Source organism: Sebastes fasciatus, chromosome 6 (assembly GCF_043250625.1).
Source record: "Sebastes fasciatus isolate fSebFas1 chromosome 6, fSebFas1.pri, whole genome shotgun sequence".
Classification (NCBI taxonomy): domain Eukaryota; kingdom Metazoa; phylum Chordata; class Actinopteri; order Perciformes; family Sebastidae; genus Sebastes; species Sebastes fasciatus.
Genome location: NC_133800.1, coordinates 26,288,815 through 26,310,505, shown reverse-complemented (window position 1 = coordinate 26,310,505; position 21,691 = coordinate 26,288,815). Strand labels below are relative to the sequence as shown.

General features: G+C 40.7%; 1 protein-coding gene across 4 annotated transcripts in view; it reads left to right on the top strand.

The window, feature by feature from the left end:
- The window catches only part of dapk1 (death-associated protein kinase 1), an 82,858-nt gene that overhangs the window by 52,811 nt on the left and 8,356 nt on the right, over positions 1-21,691 (top strand). For all 4 annotated transcript variants that reach the window (XM_074638823.1, XM_074638824.1, XM_074638825.1 and 1 more), the window contains 12 exons: positions 1,964-2,009; positions 2,260-2,349; positions 3,234-3,326; positions 5,622-5,741; positions 7,261-7,359; positions 9,542-9,640; positions 11,204-11,302; positions 11,418-11,615; positions 11,966-12,163; positions 14,883-14,981; positions 18,010-18,087; positions 20,671-20,887. In XM_074638823.1, the coding sequence (XP_074494924.1) occupies positions 1,964-2,009; positions 2,260-2,349; positions 3,234-3,326; positions 5,622-5,741; positions 7,261-7,359; positions 9,542-9,640; positions 11,204-11,302; positions 11,418-11,615; positions 11,966-12,163; positions 14,883-14,981; positions 18,010-18,087; positions 20,671-20,887 (1,436 nt within the window). The remainder of the gene's footprint in view (positions 1-1,963; positions 2,010-2,259; positions 2,350-3,233; positions 3,327-5,621; positions 5,742-7,260; positions 7,360-9,541; positions 9,641-11,203; positions 11,303-11,417; positions 11,616-11,965; positions 12,164-14,882; positions 14,982-18,009; positions 18,088-20,670; positions 20,888-21,691) is intronic.

The following is a 21,691-nucleotide window of genomic DNA, read 5'->3' as shown; positions in this document are numbered from 1 at the left end:
CCAATGTATGGGACATTTCCTCACCCCTCAAAGTCCCTGTTATTCAGTCAGCAGAGTGAAGGTCTGTGGGTTTCTACTTTGACTCAGGTGTGCGTGTGTGAACACAGAATAGCCTCAGTTAGAAACAGGGATGTGGTATTGAACAGACGTCGACAGGAGGAAGTGGTGTGTGTGTAATGGGCCGCACCAGTTTCCCTAATGGTTTTATTGGCTCACCTTGAACAAACTGAAACTTTTTCAAAACAGTGTCTTGTTCGTTTCGTTAGTTTACAGCAGGCGTAATAAAGGATGTGGCAGGGAGGGACAAAGGGAAGTGTCTGTACTTTCAGCCACACCAGTTAGACTGAGAGAGACTCGGCTTTTACTGTTAATTGTTCATGTTAAATTAAATTTATCACACGCCGTTGTTGAATACTCGATTCTGATTGGTTAATCATGGCGTTCTGCGGTCTGTTATTTCCTTATAGCAGACCGTTGCTATGTATAACAGACCGTTGCTATGGGTGCAGTTCTGATGTAGGACTCTGGCGGAACGTTTTTGTGTCATATTATTGATTTCTTAAGTAAGTAGCCGTGTAATAAGCGAGATAATGCACAGCTTGCGGGTCATGTTGTGAAAGAAACCCCTTCAGGGCAATGAGAGACCCCTCCACCCTGTCGGGGTTTATTTCACAACAATGATCAGCTCGCTGTACATTATCCCTTACATATAGTTTCTGTGTGGATGGAGTGTTTACTGTATGTTTTGGAACATCTTCTCCATCTTAAGTATCCTATTTGTTAAGATAAATGTATGTTATGGGAAGTGGTAGACGAATTGATGTCACGTAATTTGCTCCCTGTTTCCTCAGATGTCTCAGTACCTTATTTGACGCATTGTTGAAGAGAAGTATGACGAGATTAAAAGAGGAAATGAGATCAGATCAACAAAGGTCAATATAGAAAAAATATCAGGTCATCACAGTATTTTGAATGAGGATCAGTTCCAGTCAGCGTACGAACTACATGGGAGATAGGGGGAGCTCAAATCCTCTTAATAAGGCTGCATTCACACCAGATCCAGTGGTCCTCCCATTCATTTTGAATGGGGGTAGTGTGTTTGGGCTGCGGATGTGGTGGCCTCAAGGGGTGCAGAAAAAAATTCAGCTGCAAAGCGTAAAAGTAGAAACAGAATCAACTTTTGGAAAAAACTCAACCCGACGTCACACTGCGGTGGCCAGTCAGTAACCGGCGATCCAGAGCTGTACAACCCGCCATGAGGGAACAAAAGACGCTAATTGTCGCAGTCAATGGGCCATTAGAGTGACTCTCCAAAACTGCCGCACTACCCTGTAGCGAATCCCTGCAACGCCTGACTTGAATGCAGCCTAAGACATGAGCTCCGAGAACATGATTTGGGAAATTTTTGGGCGTCTCTAAAAGATGACAATATGCCATTTTTCTGTATCTTCATCATACATAAAATTAGGCTATTATTGATACATGATTCATGCATGAGGATGATTCATCAATTCATTTTAATAAAGATACCGGCATGCATGCTATTCTTGCATCGAAGTTTGGGGTGAATTAACAAAAACTTTACTCACTTTAACCCAAAGATCAGAAGAAAAAAATCGTTCTCAGTCATACTCCGTCTGCCTTCCATTAGGTTATATTTATTAAAGGCTTTATTTATTTAAACACCTACTTGAAAGCATAGAATTGGATTTTTTTTATGCCACCTGAGAATGAGTGCATATGATTCCTCTTAAAAAGTAAAAACAAAATTATAATTTGGTAAATACTGAACTCTGCACATACCTCTGTATGTCTGTGTCTGTCATTGCTATGAGCATTAAAATGCTGTGTCACTTTAGAAAGCACTGAATTAGACTGTTAACTATCAGCTCTGGAACTGCAAAATATCTAAAGACACTCAACGAATATTTCTCCTTAATATTTCTGCATTTTCTGTCCACAGAAAGAGAATGACGATTCAGGATAGCCTCCAGCACCCCTGGATCAAGGTTGGACTCTGCTTCTCTATAGCTGAATGATGGCTTCTCCATTTAATTTAAAACATTTGTAATCCTGTACAATTTAAATATGTTTCCTTTTTTTATTTTATGGCAGTAGTTGATATTTGAAATGGCTCAGGTTTATAAGCTGAATGCTGCCAAGCCTCAACTTATTGATTCTGAACCAAAGCTATCCTGCCAGGAATATCCTCATAAGCTTTTTTTCTATCTCCTACATTTGTTGTGTTTGTGAATTCAGCCAAAAGACACTCAACAAGCACTGAGCAGAAAGGAGTCGGCTGTCAACATGGAGAAGTTCAAGAAGTTTGCAGCTCGAAGGAAATGGAAAGTAAGTGTTTCTTTCTGATACTGCCTCTAATTTTACACCCAAACTCAAGCTTCAGGAAAGACAAATTACTGCATGTTACAACAGAACATGCCCAGTAGCTCATCACATCCCCAAAACACTTCAGTTTTGGCAGCTTCTTGCCAAAAAAACGCCTTAGAAGTCGTATTTGATGTCACCACAACTGCCATAACCATCAGATGTACCGCCAGCGCTGCTTTAGTGGTCGTCTCCTTGTCTGTTTCGGTTCATCACGGCTGACCCAGCAACGCTTCTTAGCCTGCAAGAAATACTGGGATTGTTTATCTGTGGTGGTTTGGCGGTGCTGTCACGCCATGTCTCCGTCTTCATGCTCAAGTCTGGCACACTGGAAGCTTCTGGCTCTTCAGTGACCTTGATTTAAATTTGAGTTTATTTATTACCACATATGAGACTGATGACAAAACATGACAAAGCAGAGATATTTTTTGTTAAAGTGATTTTTAAAAAGTATCAGGTTTATTAAATATATCACCATATTTTAATTAAAAAATTTAATTAAGAGTCCTAAAACCCGGAAATGAGTTATCATTTTAGCATTTCTGTCGTCTGGAAGTCAGTGGGTTTTTAGCCTAACGTTAGCTTTTTACTTCTGGAGCACTCTGTTATGCAATGCGTAGCAAGAAAAAGTCCAGAGTCAAGTAACCTAACGGTATGAAGGATAATGGGTTATCAAAGAATGAATTACAATGAGTAACGTACTGTAACTGAAGTGAAGTAGAGCAGAAAATTGCTTCGTGTCTACACCTGCCTGCCCGTTCATGGTCCCCTGAACACCACTTGACATTAACTTGTTCTAGTTCTACTCATTCATGAACCAACGTTCTTCTTCTTCTTCTCTTTTCTAGCAATCCGTCCGACTCATCTCCTTATGCAACCGCCTGTCCCGCTCCTTCCTGTCCAGAAGCAACATAAGTGTGGCGCGCAGCGACGACACGTTGGTAAGACCTGGAGATCTGATTCTGTATTGAGCTTCGACTGGTACAAAAAGACATTAAAGCACAGAACAGACAGCAAAGATCTTGGTCCAAGTTCATTAAGCTGATTGGGTTTGCAGCTATTAACACCACCAAGGCTTTAAATTGCACTTGAGTAAAACAAGAGAACTATTACTTTTATCTCCGCAGTCTTTAATATAAACCAAATAAACGTAATTGACATGAAACTGGCAGCTTAATGAGATTCAAATTGCTTTTATTGAAGTGCATTTTCTAATTAGGACCCCGAGCTCTCTGTTACAGCTCTGGTATTTCTAACTCGACAATCTCTCCGAGAATCTTGAGCTCCTACATGTAATTGATCTGTTCCTCGTTTCCCACAGTGCCACAGGTCAGGTGTTTCGTAGTATTGCTGGAATTTCACTGTGTGTGTAACCTTAAAACCAGGTTGAGCTTATAGGAATGTGAGAAGGAAACTGGTGTAAATGTCAGTTAGTAATAAGTCAGTTAGTTGATACATACATACACAGTTTAGTGATACATAAGAAAGCTTTTATGTTATATGTGTGTATCTATACATTGATACCGACAAGCCTGTGAGATGTAAACACTGCAGTCTCAGTGAGAGGCTTAATCATTTACTAAGCATTATACCAGCAGGCCAAGGCCAGGCCTGTTTCCTCATCAAAGGATTACGCAGCAACTTCCTGGTGTAACAGGTGAGCTGGCAGGTAGAACGAGGCGCCCCCTGTAGTCCACAAACAGAACTGCTTTCTAGTAGATGTGTAGTTAAGTGCTTTACTTAAATACTCAGAGGTGGGTTTTAGTGCAGTGGGCCCTCTTTAAAACTAAGAAGTTGTTTGTGTTGTTTGTTAGAGGCTGTGTATCAGAGAGTGGGAGTAAGTGCACACTTCGGGGAAATGGGTGTGAGAGCTGAGAAAGTATTAGTAAAAAGGTCTGCAGCTAATGATTATATTCATTATTGATTAATCTGCCAATCCTTTTTTGATTCATTGTTTAGTTTATCAAATGTGCCAAAGTAGAGAAAGAACTTGTAATGATCAAGTTTCCTTTTCCTGATCACCTCGATGTTTCCTGAACATAGAAACACAGGAGTCACCTAGATAATGTAGTGATGCAGAATCGATGTGTTTTCGTTAGCTTAGAATGAGCCGTTTATATCTACATAGGGAGCAGGTCCTCTTCACGGAGTCCGCCACGTTGCACCACCATGTTTCTACTGTAGCCGGAGTCGATAACGTTATTAGCTCCCGTCGCCGCTCCTCTTTCTCTTTTGCTTCACCACTCACGTCACACTTTTCTGTCAATCGACTAATCAATTATTCTACTAATCTTTGCAACACAGATGAATAGCGAAAGAAACTCAGAGACACGGATGACTGACTGTGGGTTTAGAAGATTTTTTGTGGAGTTAGATAAGCTTTAGTCACCTTTACAAAACACCTCAAAAATAACTTCTCTGAAGGACAGAAGAGCATTACTCATTCTCTCTGCCAGCCCTGTTTTTCTCAGTCTGTCTGAGAGTTGTAACTGCTGAACTTTTAGTCATAAGACCACATCTTTATTTTCCGGATACCAACCTCCTTCCTTCATCCTTTTAATGTGACGACTGTTTTTCTTCTTTTGATGGAGAGGTTTTTAAGTTTTAGGCCTACTCTGGAAATATTACTCATCAAAGAGAAATTAAGGTAGATTGGTAAAACCTCTCCATCCTGTGTCATGAATTACAATTTTCAGAAGGTAAAAATCCCAAACGACAGTGTTGACAGCGAATCCCCAGCAGGTGGTTTGCTGCCCGTACATATTTGTGTTGTGTTTGCAGCTCCACTGAGGTGGTTTAGTCATGGCTCCCCCAGCAGGGAGGTTATGTTGAGGAATGTAGCTGGAGTTTCACGCTTGGCAGAACAAACGCCACATCAGCCTCGCCTCCTTTCCTCCCTTCCTCCCTCCTCCTCCTCACCTCCCTGCCTTTCTCCTCCTCATCTCTTTGTGCAGCAGAGCGTCACAGCTGATTTCTGTGCCATCCGGCCGACTCTGGCTGAAGGTTATTGGGTCACAAGTCACAGCCAAAAAAAAAGAAAAGTCTTGATATATTTGAACCTGAACTGCAAAAAGAAAAGTCTGTTTGTTTCTGTGTGTGTTCATGCATGAGAAGAAGATGAAAGAGAGACTTAAGGGGGAGCATGTGATGGAAAGAATTCACAGGATTAATGTTCACAGGATTAGATCATCATCCTGCGAACAGTAGAAGAGTAACTATCTTTCCCACCCGTCTAGGATGAGGAAGACTCTTTTGTGATGAAGGCCATCATCCATGCCATAAACGACGACAACGTGCCCGGTCTGCAGCATCTGCTCGGCTCTTTGAACAGTTATGACGTCAACCAGCCCAACAAGGTGACCAACACACACACACATAGTGTACATAATTAGTATTAACCTTGTTTTATTTTATTTATTAGTTGTGAGATGTTTTTTGTTTCATTGCAACTGAGAAAATCAAATGCTCAAAGTTTTACAGGATTTATGTCCTCTTGATGTGAAGGAATGCCATGTCTATAAAAGTAGGCAGTGGAGTCCACTTTCCCACAAACACAGACCTCAGTTCAGTTCAGTTCAGTTCAGTTCAGTTCAGTTCAGTGTCATCACTAAAGCAGCTGATTGGTCAAGGGTCTTTTAGCCATTCGTGTCCACATGTTCTACCCCGGAGGAGGGAGGGGTATTATGACGGCCTCTTTTAGGGAGTGAATGGAAGTTCCTGATCACAAGATCAAGAAGTGAGTTTTGTGTTGCTTGTGTAAGTCGCTGCTTAAAGCGGCAGTACGCAGATTTTTGTCAATGAAATCATATCATGATGAAATCATATATCGAGATATCGTGATACACAATTACATCCTCTAAATTGATAATAACAAGCACATACTAACTCTTCATCTGATTACTCTGTATTTGTGTGCATGCATGTAAACAGTGAGTGTATAGCTGGACATTTTCTTTTCTCTATAATTTCCCTTGAAACTGTTATGTTCATTTTGCACTAAAGTTCTTAATTAAATGAGAAAACACTCAGTACTTTTCGTTTGTCAAGTATTTAATTATTCACACAAAAATAGGCTTTACCATGTAGTTATTTCATATAGACTATTTATTTATTGAATTACCAGAAAAGTGTGATATATATTGTTGTCGGTATATGAAATGGAAGATTAAGGCCGTATCACCCGGCCCTAGTTCAAAGTGTGGCAGTTCCCTCTTATTATATTTATATTTATATGTATTTACAGAAAGAAAAGATGATTACAGAAGTAGAAGAAGCACATAGCTGCATAAATTTACTGAGAGAATGGAGTGCAGAGAACGGTTTCTTTGTTTTTACACAACCTAGGTGCATATCCAGACTTAACAACTCCCTCCTCTTCATTCTGCTCGCTGTTTCGATGGGAAAGAGACGCCGTTTGTTGACAGCTGATGGGTGATGGGGGACATGATGTTATTAAAGTCAGTGAAGTGTAAAGGAAACGAGCAGAGGGAGAATGAGAAAATGGCAATATGGAGAGAAGGAGGAGGAGGAGGAGGATAACAGTACAGGTAGTGACAGAGAGCTTAACTTTGTTCTATGTTTAAGTTCAGGAACTGGTTCAGAAAAAGTTTCTTGCATCCTTTTTCCTTCTTTTCTTTTACCTCGGCTATGTTTCCATCACCATACAGACACTCTAAGACATATAGAGCTCAATACTGTCTAAATCCTGAGATACGTTCGTCTCATTTCCTGAACTTTTTAAGAACCTGTGTGAGAAAATCTGCCTATTTCCCCCTAGTCTTCTGTCACATTGAGATATTCAGCTCCACATTAAAGATACACAAGCACATCATGGTCAGAGAAAACTAAAAATAACAATATGTGTGTATATTGCAGCATGGGACTCCTCCCCTCCTGATTGCAGCCGGCTGTGGCAACATTCAGATCATCGAGGTGCTGATGAGGAAAGGAGCAGAGATCAAAGCCCATGATAAGGTAAACACTCCGGTTAGTGTGACTCTGACTGCCAGCTGTGGAGTTTAATTTACATGCATTAAAGGCGTCAGAGCAGAAGAATGTGACAGACTGTCATTTGGATTATGACCGGGGCTATCTACACTATAAATACATGAACTCATTGCTGCTCAACGTACTGTAAAGACTAGCATATGCTAAACCCACATGTTTGAAAAAGCCCTGTAGATAGATACTTGATCCTTCCTTCAATTAATCTGTAGCTTGAATAGAAAACTAATATGAAAAACTATTTCATAACTTAAACTTACTTACTTGAACACTGTCACAGAACATGTGTTAGAAATGGGAGCTGGGCAATAAATCAATATTATGGTCATTCGACTTTCTTTATATGAGCATACATGTACAGTATAGTGCCCAATTTTGTTTATTTTTCGACGTGATTTGTAATTGCGAAATAACAAAATGAGTTAAAAGTTGTTTTGTACACACTGGAAGTAGGGCTGCGACTAACGATTATACTCTCAAATAAACAATTAATTGTCAAAATGTCAAAACTTAGTCAAACACATCCATCACATGTTCCCGGAGCCCAAAGTGTGACGTCTTCAAATGTCTTCAAAACCAGAAGATATTCAGTTTACTGTCATAGAAGACAAAGAGAATCAGCAAATATTCACATGGGAGAGACTGGAACTGGTTTAAAAATAGCACATGACTTTTGTGTGGGATTTTTGCACACGTTTTCCACATTGTAATATATAACTGGATACCAACCTGATGGTGTTAAATTGATTTCATCACATCGCCAAGCCCTGGGGAGAGGATTTTTCTTCTTTTGTGGTTTTGTTTTGGAAGGTAGCAACATGAGCACTTTATAAATGGAGAGTCTAAACTTCAATAGAGTGACCATAGTCTTCATTCGATTTCAAGTTTTATCAATTCCTTCACTGCATATTTTAACACTTGTTGCCTCTTGTACATCTGAAATTGTTTGGTATCATCACAGAGTTGTCAGGATAACAAACACATTGGGTGCTTTTTATTATGCTAAGTTATGCTTCATCGCATCCTCTCTTCTTTGGGACCTGTGAATCGTTCCCCCTCCACCATCATGGAGGATCTTCTAATCCCTTAAATGCACCTCGAGGAGAGAGAAGGCTTCTGGAGGAGCTTAGAGCAAGGAAACACAGGTGTATCCTACGCGTGAGTCTTTTATCAAGTAGCGTGACATATGCTGTATAAATGCCGCGCCTCCACATGTGGCATACAGTTTGCAGCTTAAGACTGACGCTATGGAACCAATGATTTCTTATTTGGAAGCTTCGGTTCCTCCGTCTCTCTCATATCCTCGCTGGGAGGAGTTAAAGACGCGATGAGGAGACGTGAGGAGACACGTTAGCATAATGAAAAGCACCCATTATCACCAGATTTTTAGCAGGTTCAGTTTTAAGGGGACCTATTATGCTTACTTTCAGGTGCATACTTGTATTTTGGGTTTCTACTAGAACATGTTTACGTGCTTTAATGTTCGAAAAACGCTTTATTTTTCTGATACCGGCTCTGTCTGAAACGCTCTGTTTGAGCTCCAGTCTGCTCTGATTGGTCAGCTGACCCACTGTTGTGATTGGTCAACTGAACCAAACTCTTTGGACTCAGCTCCAGGTCCACTCTAACTATCTTTATTTGAGGGTGTGCCAAACTAACCGTTAGGCAGGTATTATGCAAATGTGTTGCTTGGTGACATCACCATGTTACAGAAGAAAAGGCGGGACTTCAATCAAGGCGTTTCAGGCCGTTCAGGAGCAGTGTTTCTGTGGGGGAGAGTAACTCCTTTTGGCGTGGACTTTGGGCTTTGCAACTTTGCAGACCTTATTACATGCTCAAACGACTATATAACATACTAAAGGAAAGTGGAAAAGCATAATGGGTCCTCTTTAAACGGTTAACATTAGCTGACATTCAACAACAACAAGTTGGCTTGTGCAGCTCTAAATTGTTAAGAGTACTTTCACTGGGAAGGCAGGATGCAAGCACATCCTCAAAATAGTTCCAAGCTCTTTGTCTGAAAACACGCTGTGCAGTATTTGAGAATGATGTGTTCATATCATCGGGATGCAGACACATTCCCGTAGAGCTTCATTTTCTAGTAAAGGTCAGGGATAAATCCTGGAATTTCTCTTCTCCCTTGAACCTTCAGAGCGGAGCCAACGCTATCTACTACGCAGCGAGACACGGCCACGTCGAGACCCTGAAATTCCTCCATGAAAAGAAATGCCCTCTGGATGTCCAAGATAAGGTGCATCACTCACATACACACACACACACATACTTACTACTGTACTACTCACCACACTCTGTTATCTACCAGCAATTACTCACACACTCCTACCCATCAAACCTCTTGAGAAGCATTACTTTGATTCCCCGAAATGCCCAGATACACACACACACACAATTCACACGCTCACTCACCACAGTAAGCAGCTGGGGAGAAAACCAGTTACTCTGGCATTTTATCAGCTTATTTGCTGTTGCTATAGAAACGGGGCTTGCTGAGAAAGATGGGTTGTCTGTGTGTGTGTGTTTGCTTTTGATGCTGGCGTAGCCTCGATCACTCGCTTGGGCAGACGAAATCCCAAAAGCATTTTTTTCCCGATCTCTTCAATCATTTCAGGTGGTGTCCTGTTCTGTCTGATACAGAGGGTTATTAAAGTGTCATCTTACTTTATTACGCTATAACCCCGAAATCACAAGCTGAGGTGTCTGTGTGTGTAACAAAGTAATTGTCGTATGAGAAAGGGAAAGACCTTTGTAACACGTTTTTAACAAGGTGAATCTTTTCTATCTCCTGTGCTTTTATGTAATCCCCCTAATTAAATAGGCCTGTAAAGTTAGTTTTTTCCCCAACATAGATCCATTAGATGCTATTTTAAGCGAACACGGCGTCTTGGGTGTCGTTTCACATAAGCAGCTTCTCTGCTAACGAGCTTCCTCTCTGACTGGCAGCCATAAAGTTAAAGCTGATGGATCGATTTCTAACGAGTCCGATGTATGCGCGCACAGGACAGTAAAATCTAAATGCCTTGTTTGAGTGGACGTTTTGGAAAAGTGGATGACTCAGCGGAAATGGCATGACTACCAGGAAGATCATCATCATATCCTTGGATAGCACTGCTTTAACATATTTTTCCACATGGAAGCAGAGTGCAAAATACATGGTGGCAATCAGGGGGGTCCCCCAATAGTGTCCAGTGAATGCTGAAGTCTTACACTAGCCGTGTTTCCATTCACGTGTTTTGATTCACGTTTTGAAGTGTTGAATTAGAAAAGCTGAACTAAAGGCGGAGTAGTGTTCGGGGTGATGGCGTTTAGTAGTCTCATTTAGCCACTTGTTAGGGAACCGTCTTTTTTATGACACATAAAAGCTTCAAAATTCACAAGTGGGATATTTACTGGCGTATTAGAACAAACTATAAAAATCTCATTAGCTTAAACCACAGACCTTATTTCAGGCTTCTAACTAAAAACCCATTAAAAGAACATTGACTCTATGAAACACCGCAACAATATGAATAATGTTGACTAAATGTTTTGCAGTTTGAATAATGAATACTGCTGGTCTGGACATACAGTAGTAAGCTTTTAAAAGACATTTTTAGTGACAATTGCAAGTGACACTTAAAACTTTCCCAGAGACCTCAAGTGTAAATCAAGGATGCTTATTTTGTACACTGCATGAAAGTAATCATCATGAAAACATCCTGTTGTTTTATTTCAAGTTGTGGTTGATTGAAGCTTCTTACTGTACATTTGAACTGCTGATGATTTGTTGATGTTAATTCTCTGTTGTGTCCTCCAGTCCGGTGAGACTGCTCTTCACGTGGCGGCTCGTTACGGCAACGTAGATGTGGTGAGCTACCTGTGCAGCATCCGGGCCAATCCAGACCTGGCTGACAGGGTAAGCACATGCATACATTCACATACACATGTAGCAGAATAACCTAGTGTTGACCTTTCTTCAACCAAAGGACCATTGTTTTTTATTCTTTTGCATTCTATGTTTCCGTCTCCAGGAGCAGGAGACCCCGCTGCATTGCGCTGCGTGGCACGGATACTCGCCAGTAGCCAGAGCGCTCTGCCAGGCAGGCTGCCACGTGGACGCCAAGAACCGTGAGGGGGAGAGTCCGCTGCTGACTGCATCTGCTCGGGGCTTCTCGGACATCGTGGAGTGCCTGGTGGAGCATAGGGCCGATCTAGAGGCGACTGACAAGGTGATCAGACAGGAACACTTCAGCTCAGTTCCACTCTTTAAACGGATTCATGATGAATTTTCATGTCTGATGCTTTTCAGTACAACATGCAGTGTTTAAATAACAATGCAAAGACAATAACACTGTTTTATTGTTAATTGAAAGAGAGATGAGTTGACCAAATCTAAACACACAATAATATATATACACACACACACACATACACACACACACACACACACACACACACACACACACACACACACACACACACACACACACACACACACACACACACACACACACACACCAACATGAACACCAACATTCAGTAATGTGACACCGGAGGCTTTACGTCGTGTTCTCTCCAGGACGGCCACACGGCGCTCCACCTGGCTGTACGGAGGTGTCAGGTTGAAGTGGTCCGCTGCCTCCTCAGACACCACTGCCACCTGGACCAGCAGGATCGCCATGGCAACACGCCGCTGCACATCGCCTGTAAAGACGGAAACCTGCCCGTCGTCACGGCGATCTGCAGCGCCAAAGCCAACCTCGACCTCCCCAACAAGGTGAGGACAAACCACTGCCCACCACACCAATATGGCTTTCTTCTAAAAGCAATTACATGACATCACATTCATTTTTATCAAAAGCTACTGACTTTTGGGGAATAATTTGAGGTTTAGAGTCTTGCTCAAGGACACTTTGACATGTGGAATCAGGGATTAAACCACCAGCCTTATTACTTTAGGATTTTCTAGATCCTCTTGGGGGATCGTTGGGTGCTTCTGGGTCCAAAATAATATTCCATTTTCTAAAATGGGTGTACTGATCCTTGTATTTCGTGTTTAGCAAACTAGCAAATATTTTACCAAAAGCTGTGAGTAGCATTAAGAACCAAGAGTAAAACTATTTTTATTAGTAGCACTACGTGATGCGTTTCACCACCTTGATGAGTTGACTTTTTTAGATTTTCTAAAGGTCTTATAAGCAGCCAGACCAAACTACACAACATGGTCAAAAGTATGTGGACACCACTGTCCATTAGTTCAAGGGAAATGTTAAGGCTGTAGCATACAACGATCTTTTAGACAGTGTGGCCATTCCTGTTTCTACCGACGTCGTGCACATAGCAAGGCACATGAAGAAATGGTTTTCCCAGTTTGGTCTGGAAGAGCTTGACTTGCTTGTACAGAACCCTGATCTCAACCCCATTCAACACTTCTGGGATGAACTGGAACGCCGACTGCGAGCCAGACCTCATCACCCAACATCAGTGTCGGACTTCACCGATGTCAACATCTGGTGGAAGCCTTTCCAAAAGGGTGGAGGCTGTTATAGCTGCAGATTAATGTCCATGAGATGTATGGCCTCAGTGTCCACATACTTTTGACCATAGCTGTTGCATCCAGGCTAAACTAGAGCCAAACAGAGGGATAAATAATCATAGAGAGCAAACATATTAAAGGGATTAAAGGGATTTCTGTAAGTGTAAATATTTGCAGCCTGAGGGGTTTTCCTCTGTTGTGCAGTCTAATCTTGACTGGGCTCATAAATCTGGCATTCAGTATATTGCTTGTAAAAAAATATTTAGGTCTATTAATTGTGGTAGTAGTTAAAATACAGAACTTATTTGAGCTTTTTTTGGATTGAAAATGTTTTTTATTGTGATGTTTGCTAACTAAGCAGCTTTTTTTCTCTTATTTGGATGAACTTGTCCTTTAAGGGCGCTCTCAAATACCTGGTTTATATTTGACTGAAGATCCCATCTTGCTTTGCCTCTCTGCCAGGAACGACTTCCCACACATGTTTCTGCCTTTTCAATTTCTATTTTGACACCATCCACTTTAATGTATTCTGCAATGGGATTGCTCTTTTCAGATGCTGGTAGCCCCCTCAGCTTTTTCTGCATACGGAAACATTCTTTTCCTCAGAATAGTTCAGGGAAGTGATGTGCATCGGCAGTAGACGGCACTGCCGGAGATGTTTTGATTTATTCATTATTTTCAGCTTCTGCCTGTTGTTTTTTTTTTTTTTTAAAGCTTATCTAAAGCAGCATATCACACGTTGCTGAGTCTCTGCCTGGATTTGTCTTCACTGTCAGCTGCAGACACAGGGGAGAAAAATGAGAAGGGTGGAATTGAAAATGTCTCCTGTTCTGTTTACAGCAGAATAAAGCAGGATGAATGCCTTCTTGTTGTTTTCAAGTTGTGACAAAAGGCAATCGATTGAAACGCTGCTTTCAAAACAAGCTTATTTTGAAGTGGGTATTAGTATTTTCCAAAGCTTTTCTTTTATCTTCTGGCGTAGAAAACTTTTATAGGAGTCGGTATTTGGGGGTTCACTATATATTGTGGTGAAAAATAATGATGGTTAGTGATTATTACTCCCACTTCAGAGAGCACTGTGAACACAACACAGTGCTCCTGCTTTGATTACCAGTCTTATTTTTCTTAACCCCACTGGAGCACCTTTCTACCAGTCAAACAGAGGCAGGGCCAGCAAGTAGACTCCTTGTAGCCAGTCAACCAGCTGAAGCACGACTGTTGAGTTGCAGCCTTTGTTCAACTTTGACTGAGCGGATGTTCACTCTCAGCCAATTGACACACAGAAATGGATGGAAGTTATTTTTCTAGAGTGATTTATCACCATGTTTACTACATGATCACACTACCAGACTATAAACTGTAGCGTTGCTCTCATACACTGTTTACAGTTTGTGATGGCTCTCAATATTGATTTACCACCCACATCAGAGCCTTAACATCACATCCTTTTTCCGAGCCAAGTGCGGGGCAGATTCAGCGAATGAAAATGTATTGTGACTTTACCTTAAATCACAGGTTATACTTTCCACGTCTGTGAGGGTCTGTGTGACATACATTTCATCATCTACCCGTATTCACAAAGATACGCATTTGTACAAGCTGACAAACATCTGTGTCTGCAGACAACCAGTGTAATACAAGAAGGAACTGTGTGTCCATGTTCAGAGCCGAATATAAGCCCACATTATACTGCCCATTTCCACATGGCCACGTCCTTGAGGATCCTTCGCACAGACCTTTACAGACACGGGCAGATGACTAAATATTTGGCTTTCGTGTCGGTTTTGGATTATATAAGGTGGGCCAGACATTCCTAATCCAGCCGTGGATCCTCATCCTGCTGGATCTTTATCCTGTTATTTCACACTTGACATAAAACTTAACAAAATATTCTGCTGAGTGTATCAGTTTCAGGTTTTGCAGTTTTTTTTACATGCCAAATGTTTCTCTCTTTATCCAGTATGGCAGAACTCCCCTCCACCTGGCTGCTAACAACGGGAGCCTTGAGGTTGTCCGTCACCTCTGCCTGGCTGGAGCCAATATCGACGCCGTCACCAATGTAAGTCACCGCACAGCTTTCTTCAATTCACCGTTTCCCTTCACTTCACAGTAACAGCAGCTAAACATGTGTCATAATGCATGATGGGGGGGGATTTATCTCAGGCATTGCAGGTTATTGTGAAAACAATTTCAGTAAAAATCCAGTGCAGCTTCTTGGCATTTTGATAAATTATACTGTATAAGCTGGTTTATATATGAACTCTGCTGCTCTCAGTAGAGCTGAATGCATTAGCATGTAGAGAGGATTTGCCCTATGATAGATTTTTCAATATGAAGGATGTTTCCATGGTTGAATGAAATGGATAAACAACATACATGACATATAGTATACAAACAGAAAACATCTCTGTCTCTATTTATCAAATATTGTTGGTGAGTTAATTTCCTGCTTGAGCTGGCGAGCACGTCGCCGCTCACTTCTTAGACACACTTAATAAAAGTGGAAAAGCTGATGGCAGCTTTTAAACTGGATTTAATCTGCAGGAACTCATTATTAGCGCTGCCCTCCTGATACTGAGCTGCACCGCCTTTCTTTTCTACAATCTCTGCCTCCGTGGGTTTAAAGCTTAAACATCTTTTTTTATTATTGAAATTGATTTAACCTCTTGACCCCTGATGCGCACGTTAAATTTACCTTTAAGTAGCTTCAAAGTTTTGGCAAAACCATTTTTTCCTCACAGCACATTAGAGGCCATATATTTGAAATATTCAAATCCAAGGTGTCAGTTTTTATAGCTACACTATATTACATCAGATACAAACATTTTAGATTGTTTTGTTCATCGTTTTATTCATATTTTTGTGCAATTCAGCCAAGAATATTCAGTATCTTTGGAAAGACGTTGAGCAGAGCTGAGATGTGTGACGTGGTAGTTATTGGAAGGCTCCACAGCCAGATGTCTCACACTGAGGTTTCCTTTTCTCTCTCTGCATTCTCTAGCTGTTAACATTGTATGACAGCTGATGTGCTATGCATGTTTAATCTAAAAGCACATATTGAGATGTATAATTCATCGGCCAGTGGCCTGTTGGTCAGCGGTTTGTTGTGGAGCAGCTGAGGGAGGACGCAGTAACCTTAAGGCTCAATTTCTATCATTTGTTTTAAGAATACATTTGTGGCTCAGTAGAGTCAGCTAGCATTGTGAGCTTGAATTTAATTTTCAGCCTCTGTCGTATATCATCATTCTTCCCTCTTCTTCTCCCCCTGTTGCTCTGCCTGGCATGTTATCAACACAAAACACTTTTAGACGATAGATGTTTAATCTAAAGCGGCGATACTATAGATGATCTAATATTCATTTTGTGGTCAACATAACACCAGCCATTCACATCCTCTGCCAGTTGCTAAGCAGCGATAGTAGTAGTCGTAACACCCTGCCATCTGTAAGATAATTTACTCACATGTAAATCACACTAAGTGGTCAACTTTTTGTTTTAGATTTAGCTGATCCAAACATCTTAAAAGTCAGTGTTCTTATAATATTACGTGACTTTATCAGAGAAATACTAAAACTAAGAAGAGAATAAAAGTAGAAAAAAAGCATTGCTAAGGGCTCCAGATTAAAACTAGATAAAATAATCAGTGTCTTTTCGTAACAAACCCAGTTGAAGGTCCTCTGCCTGTAATGGTCTGCAGAAGGAGGAAGCACTCTGTGGGCGTTTCAGGCTGTCGATGCAGTTTGTCCCTGAGGAGGAGCAGCAGCAGCCAGAGCCGGACAGTGACAGATGGCTGCGTTACTGAAAGAGACGTGAAACTTGTCGGGACTGTGGTGTTTATGTGTCAGAGTGTTGAAGGGAAAATGGGAAAAAAGAGAGTAACAAATTAGGGCAGTTGTAGAGCTGGACGGAGGGAATAAAAGAGAGAGTGTGTGCAGCTGTTGTTTAACTACTACAATCATCTGTAGAGTTCAGTGCTTAAAGGGGAACCGATTTTACCTTTCTTTGTCTGTTTACAGGTGTTGGGGAGTACTGCTACATATGAGAAAAAAAGTGTATAAAGCCTTTTGTTGCTCCTGTGTGAAGTCTGATAAATTTGCCTCAAGTGATGTCACTTGAGTCAGCTTTGGTTGAGGCTAAAGACTACAAGTTTGGAAATTAAAAAAAGTTAGGCAGTAGCTCCTCATCTCTGCTTCAGGCAATGAAATTAGTGAACTTGTTTACAACACGGGAAGTCGTGTACACGATATGCTTGGCGTTCAAGTGGTTAAGTCGTGAGAACACCGCTGCTAAGCAACGGCAATATTAACGTTACGGTCGGCGTCTAGAAGCCACAGAGGCTAACAATTTAGCAAGCGGGTAACATAATGAAGTAAATGCAAAGGTATAATGACAGAGGAAAAGGATGAGGCTTTTGGGAATATCAACATTTTCCCCAGACTAACGTCCTCAGCACAGGTGTTATATGGTCGTATTTACTTTTTCTAGTTAAAACTCTAGCAGCTGCGTTCTGGAGTAGTTGCAGACGATTGAGATGCTTTTTAGGTAATCCTGTGAGCAGACTGGAAATAGAAGCATGGACGAGTAGTAAAGGTCAGTTCAGTGTTTCTAGTAGATTAGTGTTTTAATTAAATCCTGTACAAAATATCCATGTAGCACAGGAAACAATGCTCCTCCTCTACAGCAATGAACACCTCACTGAAGTGGCTAAAAATGGAAAAGACAGAACCGAAAAGTCAGCCTGACCTTTTACTGGTTGTCTCTCTTTGAAAAATAAGTGATCAGTATCTCCTCTGTGAATCTCACATGATGCACAGTTCACACACACAACACCCTGCTTTAACCGTTATACTGTCAAAATGGTGTTTGGCCTGTGTTTGGATAATGAACAAGCAACATTCAGTGTAATACAATAAGATGTTTCTGTTGTTATTGACAGTTATGTTGCTAACATACTGTATTTAAGTGCTGCTGACTCTTGTGTAGCAGTGTGTTTCCTTGTTCTAAAATGACTACGAGATTTTGATCTGTTTGTTCATGATTTCTTCTCATGCATACATGCATCCCCTTTTCTCTTTTTATTCTCTCAGGATGGAAAGACAGCAGAGGATTTGGCTCATACTGATCAACATGAACTCATCGTCTCTTTGTTGGGAAAGCTTAAAAAGGTAAAATACGACACACCTAAGCCGATCGATACGTGTTTTATGTTATTTAAATGTAACAAAGGGGAAAGAAAAGACGTGAAACCGGGTTTCACAAGCACTCCTCACACTTGGTTTATTTCAGTCAGAGGTGTGGAGAGAGACGTCTGCAACAGGAAGGTGTTAGATTTTAGCATCCTGCCATTTTTAGACATTTAGTGGCAGAACTTTACTCAACACGTACAGGTAGAACAGATAAATGATACAGAATCTAACAGGTTTTTAGCTTTAAAAAAGGTAACACTGTATAATAACCATCATTTATAAATGGTAAATTGATAGTTAATTAAACTTAGTCAATAGTTAATTTACTGTCAACAATGAAATGATAATTAATAATGTTAACTAATTATTAGAATGCTATAATTTCTGTTATTTTATCATTAGTTTGTTTAATATGAAATAATTAGTTTATAAATTCTATATTCAATCATAGCTGATAAGAGACGATAACAATTACATTCTGATTACATTAGTAAACTATTCATCAACAGTTTATTGTTGCACACATTATAACATTTTATTTGTTAAGTTAGTATTCGTTATTGATTTCCAAATGATTTGTAAACCTTTAAGAAATTGTTTGTAAAACATCTATAAACATTACATAGATAGATGGACCAGAAACCAATTATTAATCATTGACAAAGTATTAACTATCTATCTAAATAATGTTTATAGATGCTTTACAAAGTATTTATTAACCATTTAACACGGTATTATAATCATCAGTTGCAGCACTAAAAAAACTATTAACTAAGGATAATTGATTTAGTTTAATTATTAATTAATCAATTTACCATTTATAAATGATGGTTATTATAAAGTGTTACAGCTTAGGTAACATTATAGAAATAAGCTTCAAAACTAATACTTTTTCGTTACATTTTAGCCTTTTGACTGACTTGAAGCATATTGAATGAACTGGTTTGGCTTCAGCGTCTTGCTCAACGGCACTTCAACCCGACAGGACTCCAACCCTCTAGTCACATGACATTCAGCTTGTCTAAACTCTAAACTATTTGCTCCAGAGGTGAACAGTACAGGGAGTTAACTCCAGTGTTCCCAGTCCGACTCGCGTCACATCCACCAGAACACCTAAAGCTAAATGTTACTCTAATCCATTTTTCCAGAAAACCTGCTGAGATTCGGAGCAGAGCGTGAAAACATGACAGCAGCAACTGTGAAAACAGTCATCCTCTGCATATGCTGGGCTAATTTAAGACACTTTGCCACGTTGATGCCAGTTTTTGACTTCCCGAGAACCCAGAGAGGAGAAAAAAAACACACAGTCCTGTTCCTCTAACTTTAAAAGAGAAAACGTAGTTAAGTTGTATTCTGCTCAGATGTGAATAGCACATGGAAAGTTTATTTATTGAATGTGTTAACATGACCCGGGTGGGAGTAGGGAGAGCTTTTCATATCCCACACAACCACTCTCAGTGTTTGAAGCCTCTTCTGATGTGTGACTCATCTATCGGATGGTTTAAAAAGTGTCTTTCATGTTAACAAATGTTATCGGTTGGATTGGCAGAATCACAGAAAATGTCTTTCATTGTTTTATGTATCTGAGTGTACAGCGTGCTTTATGTTTTTACACACATAAACTTTGTTAGATTAATGGGTGGATCCAAATAATAATGAATTTTAATGTAAAAAAATACAGGTAATTCATCATGATGATGGTTTACACTTAACATACATTACTGTCAGATATTCAGATATGTGACAACCATAACAAATAACAGACAGGTGCAGATCCATTTAAATAGTGTCCCTGCTGTGTGTATATAGTCGACATCTAGAAAGGAGCATGTGTACTCCCTTTACACTGAGGTGTTTCACTACTTAGGTATCACTTTTTAACAGAAAAAAGATTCTTTTTAGTTTTTGGGGCACGTTTGCCTTCATTAGACAGACTGACTGTCTCCAAATTGCATTTGTAGTAATAGTCTGTATCAGAGTTCTGGACGGATCTCATCTCGGACCCACTCGGCACCGAGATATGCAATACCGTACTAATCACAAATGACCAATTAGTTCCGCAGCTCGACCCCAAAACCGCAAATCCTATAATAACCATGCACTGTTCAAATATTTGCAGCATTCACATGCGTCAATAAACACTGCAGCAGCATCAAACGGTCTCCGTTCTCTTCTACTCTGTTCTTCTCTTTTCTACATCACTGGTGGAGATTTAAATTTTTAGATAAAAACTCAGAAAGTATTTCGCCTCCAGTGCACTTTACCAATCTCAAACTTCACAGCTGTTTACAGACTGTTGTTAGTTGTTCGAACATGAAATACGAGGTGTTCTGCAAGCGCTACTGTGACTGTTGTGTTTGAACTTTTCTCTAAAAGAAGTATGTGGAACGAAATCTGATAAATGGAAGTCTGTCGTCTCATTTTTGGGGCTCTTTGAAATGAAAACATTTGGGAGTCCGTGTCATACAGTAGATAAACGTGTATCTCAATGTGACCTGACCTGTCAGAGGTTTTTAATGAATCCTTTTCTTCCTCTGTGGTGTTTTCTTTTGGGGTCGCCAGGACAACCACAAACTGAGCTACATCCAGCAGCTGCGGCCAACTCAGACCGTCCAGCCCAGGATCAAGCTGAAGCTGTTCGGACACTCCGGAGCCGGGAAGAGCACCCTGCTGGAGTCTCTGAAATGTGGCATCCTGCGCAGCTTCTTCAGGAGGAAGAGGACACGCATGACCAACACGACCCGCCACCCCAACTCCCCCGTCAACTCCAAACCTGCCGGTAGGTGACAGACGGCTCCGCTGAAGCTGAGATAATCCTTCACAAGATTAAGCTTTCACCTGCCGAGGACCAGAATGATTTATTCTGCCAAAACAGGCCAGAATAACTAATTTGCCATTCTAGTCGGTGCCTAACAGCAGTATTCATTTAATGCTTGTTCCCCTTTTCAGACATCCATCATTACATGCAGCAGATATTTTGATATTACCACATCCCTAACTGGAATCTGAAAGTAGAAACAGTCATTACTGCTCCTGGTCTCAGGCCTGCAGGTGTGTGGTAAAACTCCCTGATTCAGTGTAGTGTACAAAACACACATTTTGTTTCAATCTCTCTGTATTTGCACTCTATCTGCCCTCACACACACACACACACACACGTACATGCCATTGTGTTTGCTTTAACCGCTCTATTTTGCAGCGCTCAGAGCCATTACCTCCCAGACAGACGTGATGCTCGCTCAGATAATGGTGTATAGTGTTACCGATCCCATCCTCTATACTATCTGGAAATCTGCAGCCTCTGTCAGAGCTGCTGAGGGGTTGAAAGAGCTTCTTTTTCTTCGTTTTCTTTCAATTCCGGCTGAATTCAGTCACGGCCTTTATTGACTCTGTGTTATACCTGCAGCGATACGTGACATGAGTCCACAGAGAAACACAAAGAAGCAGAGCTGAGAGGGAACAAGTGGCCGTCACAATGTCCGTTCGTCTAGTTTTTAGATTTCTTTTTTAAGGTCAAGCATCAATTTTGTTCTTTTGTAAGCCTGTCGAAAGTCAAAGTGTGGCACGTTAAATGCATATTTAC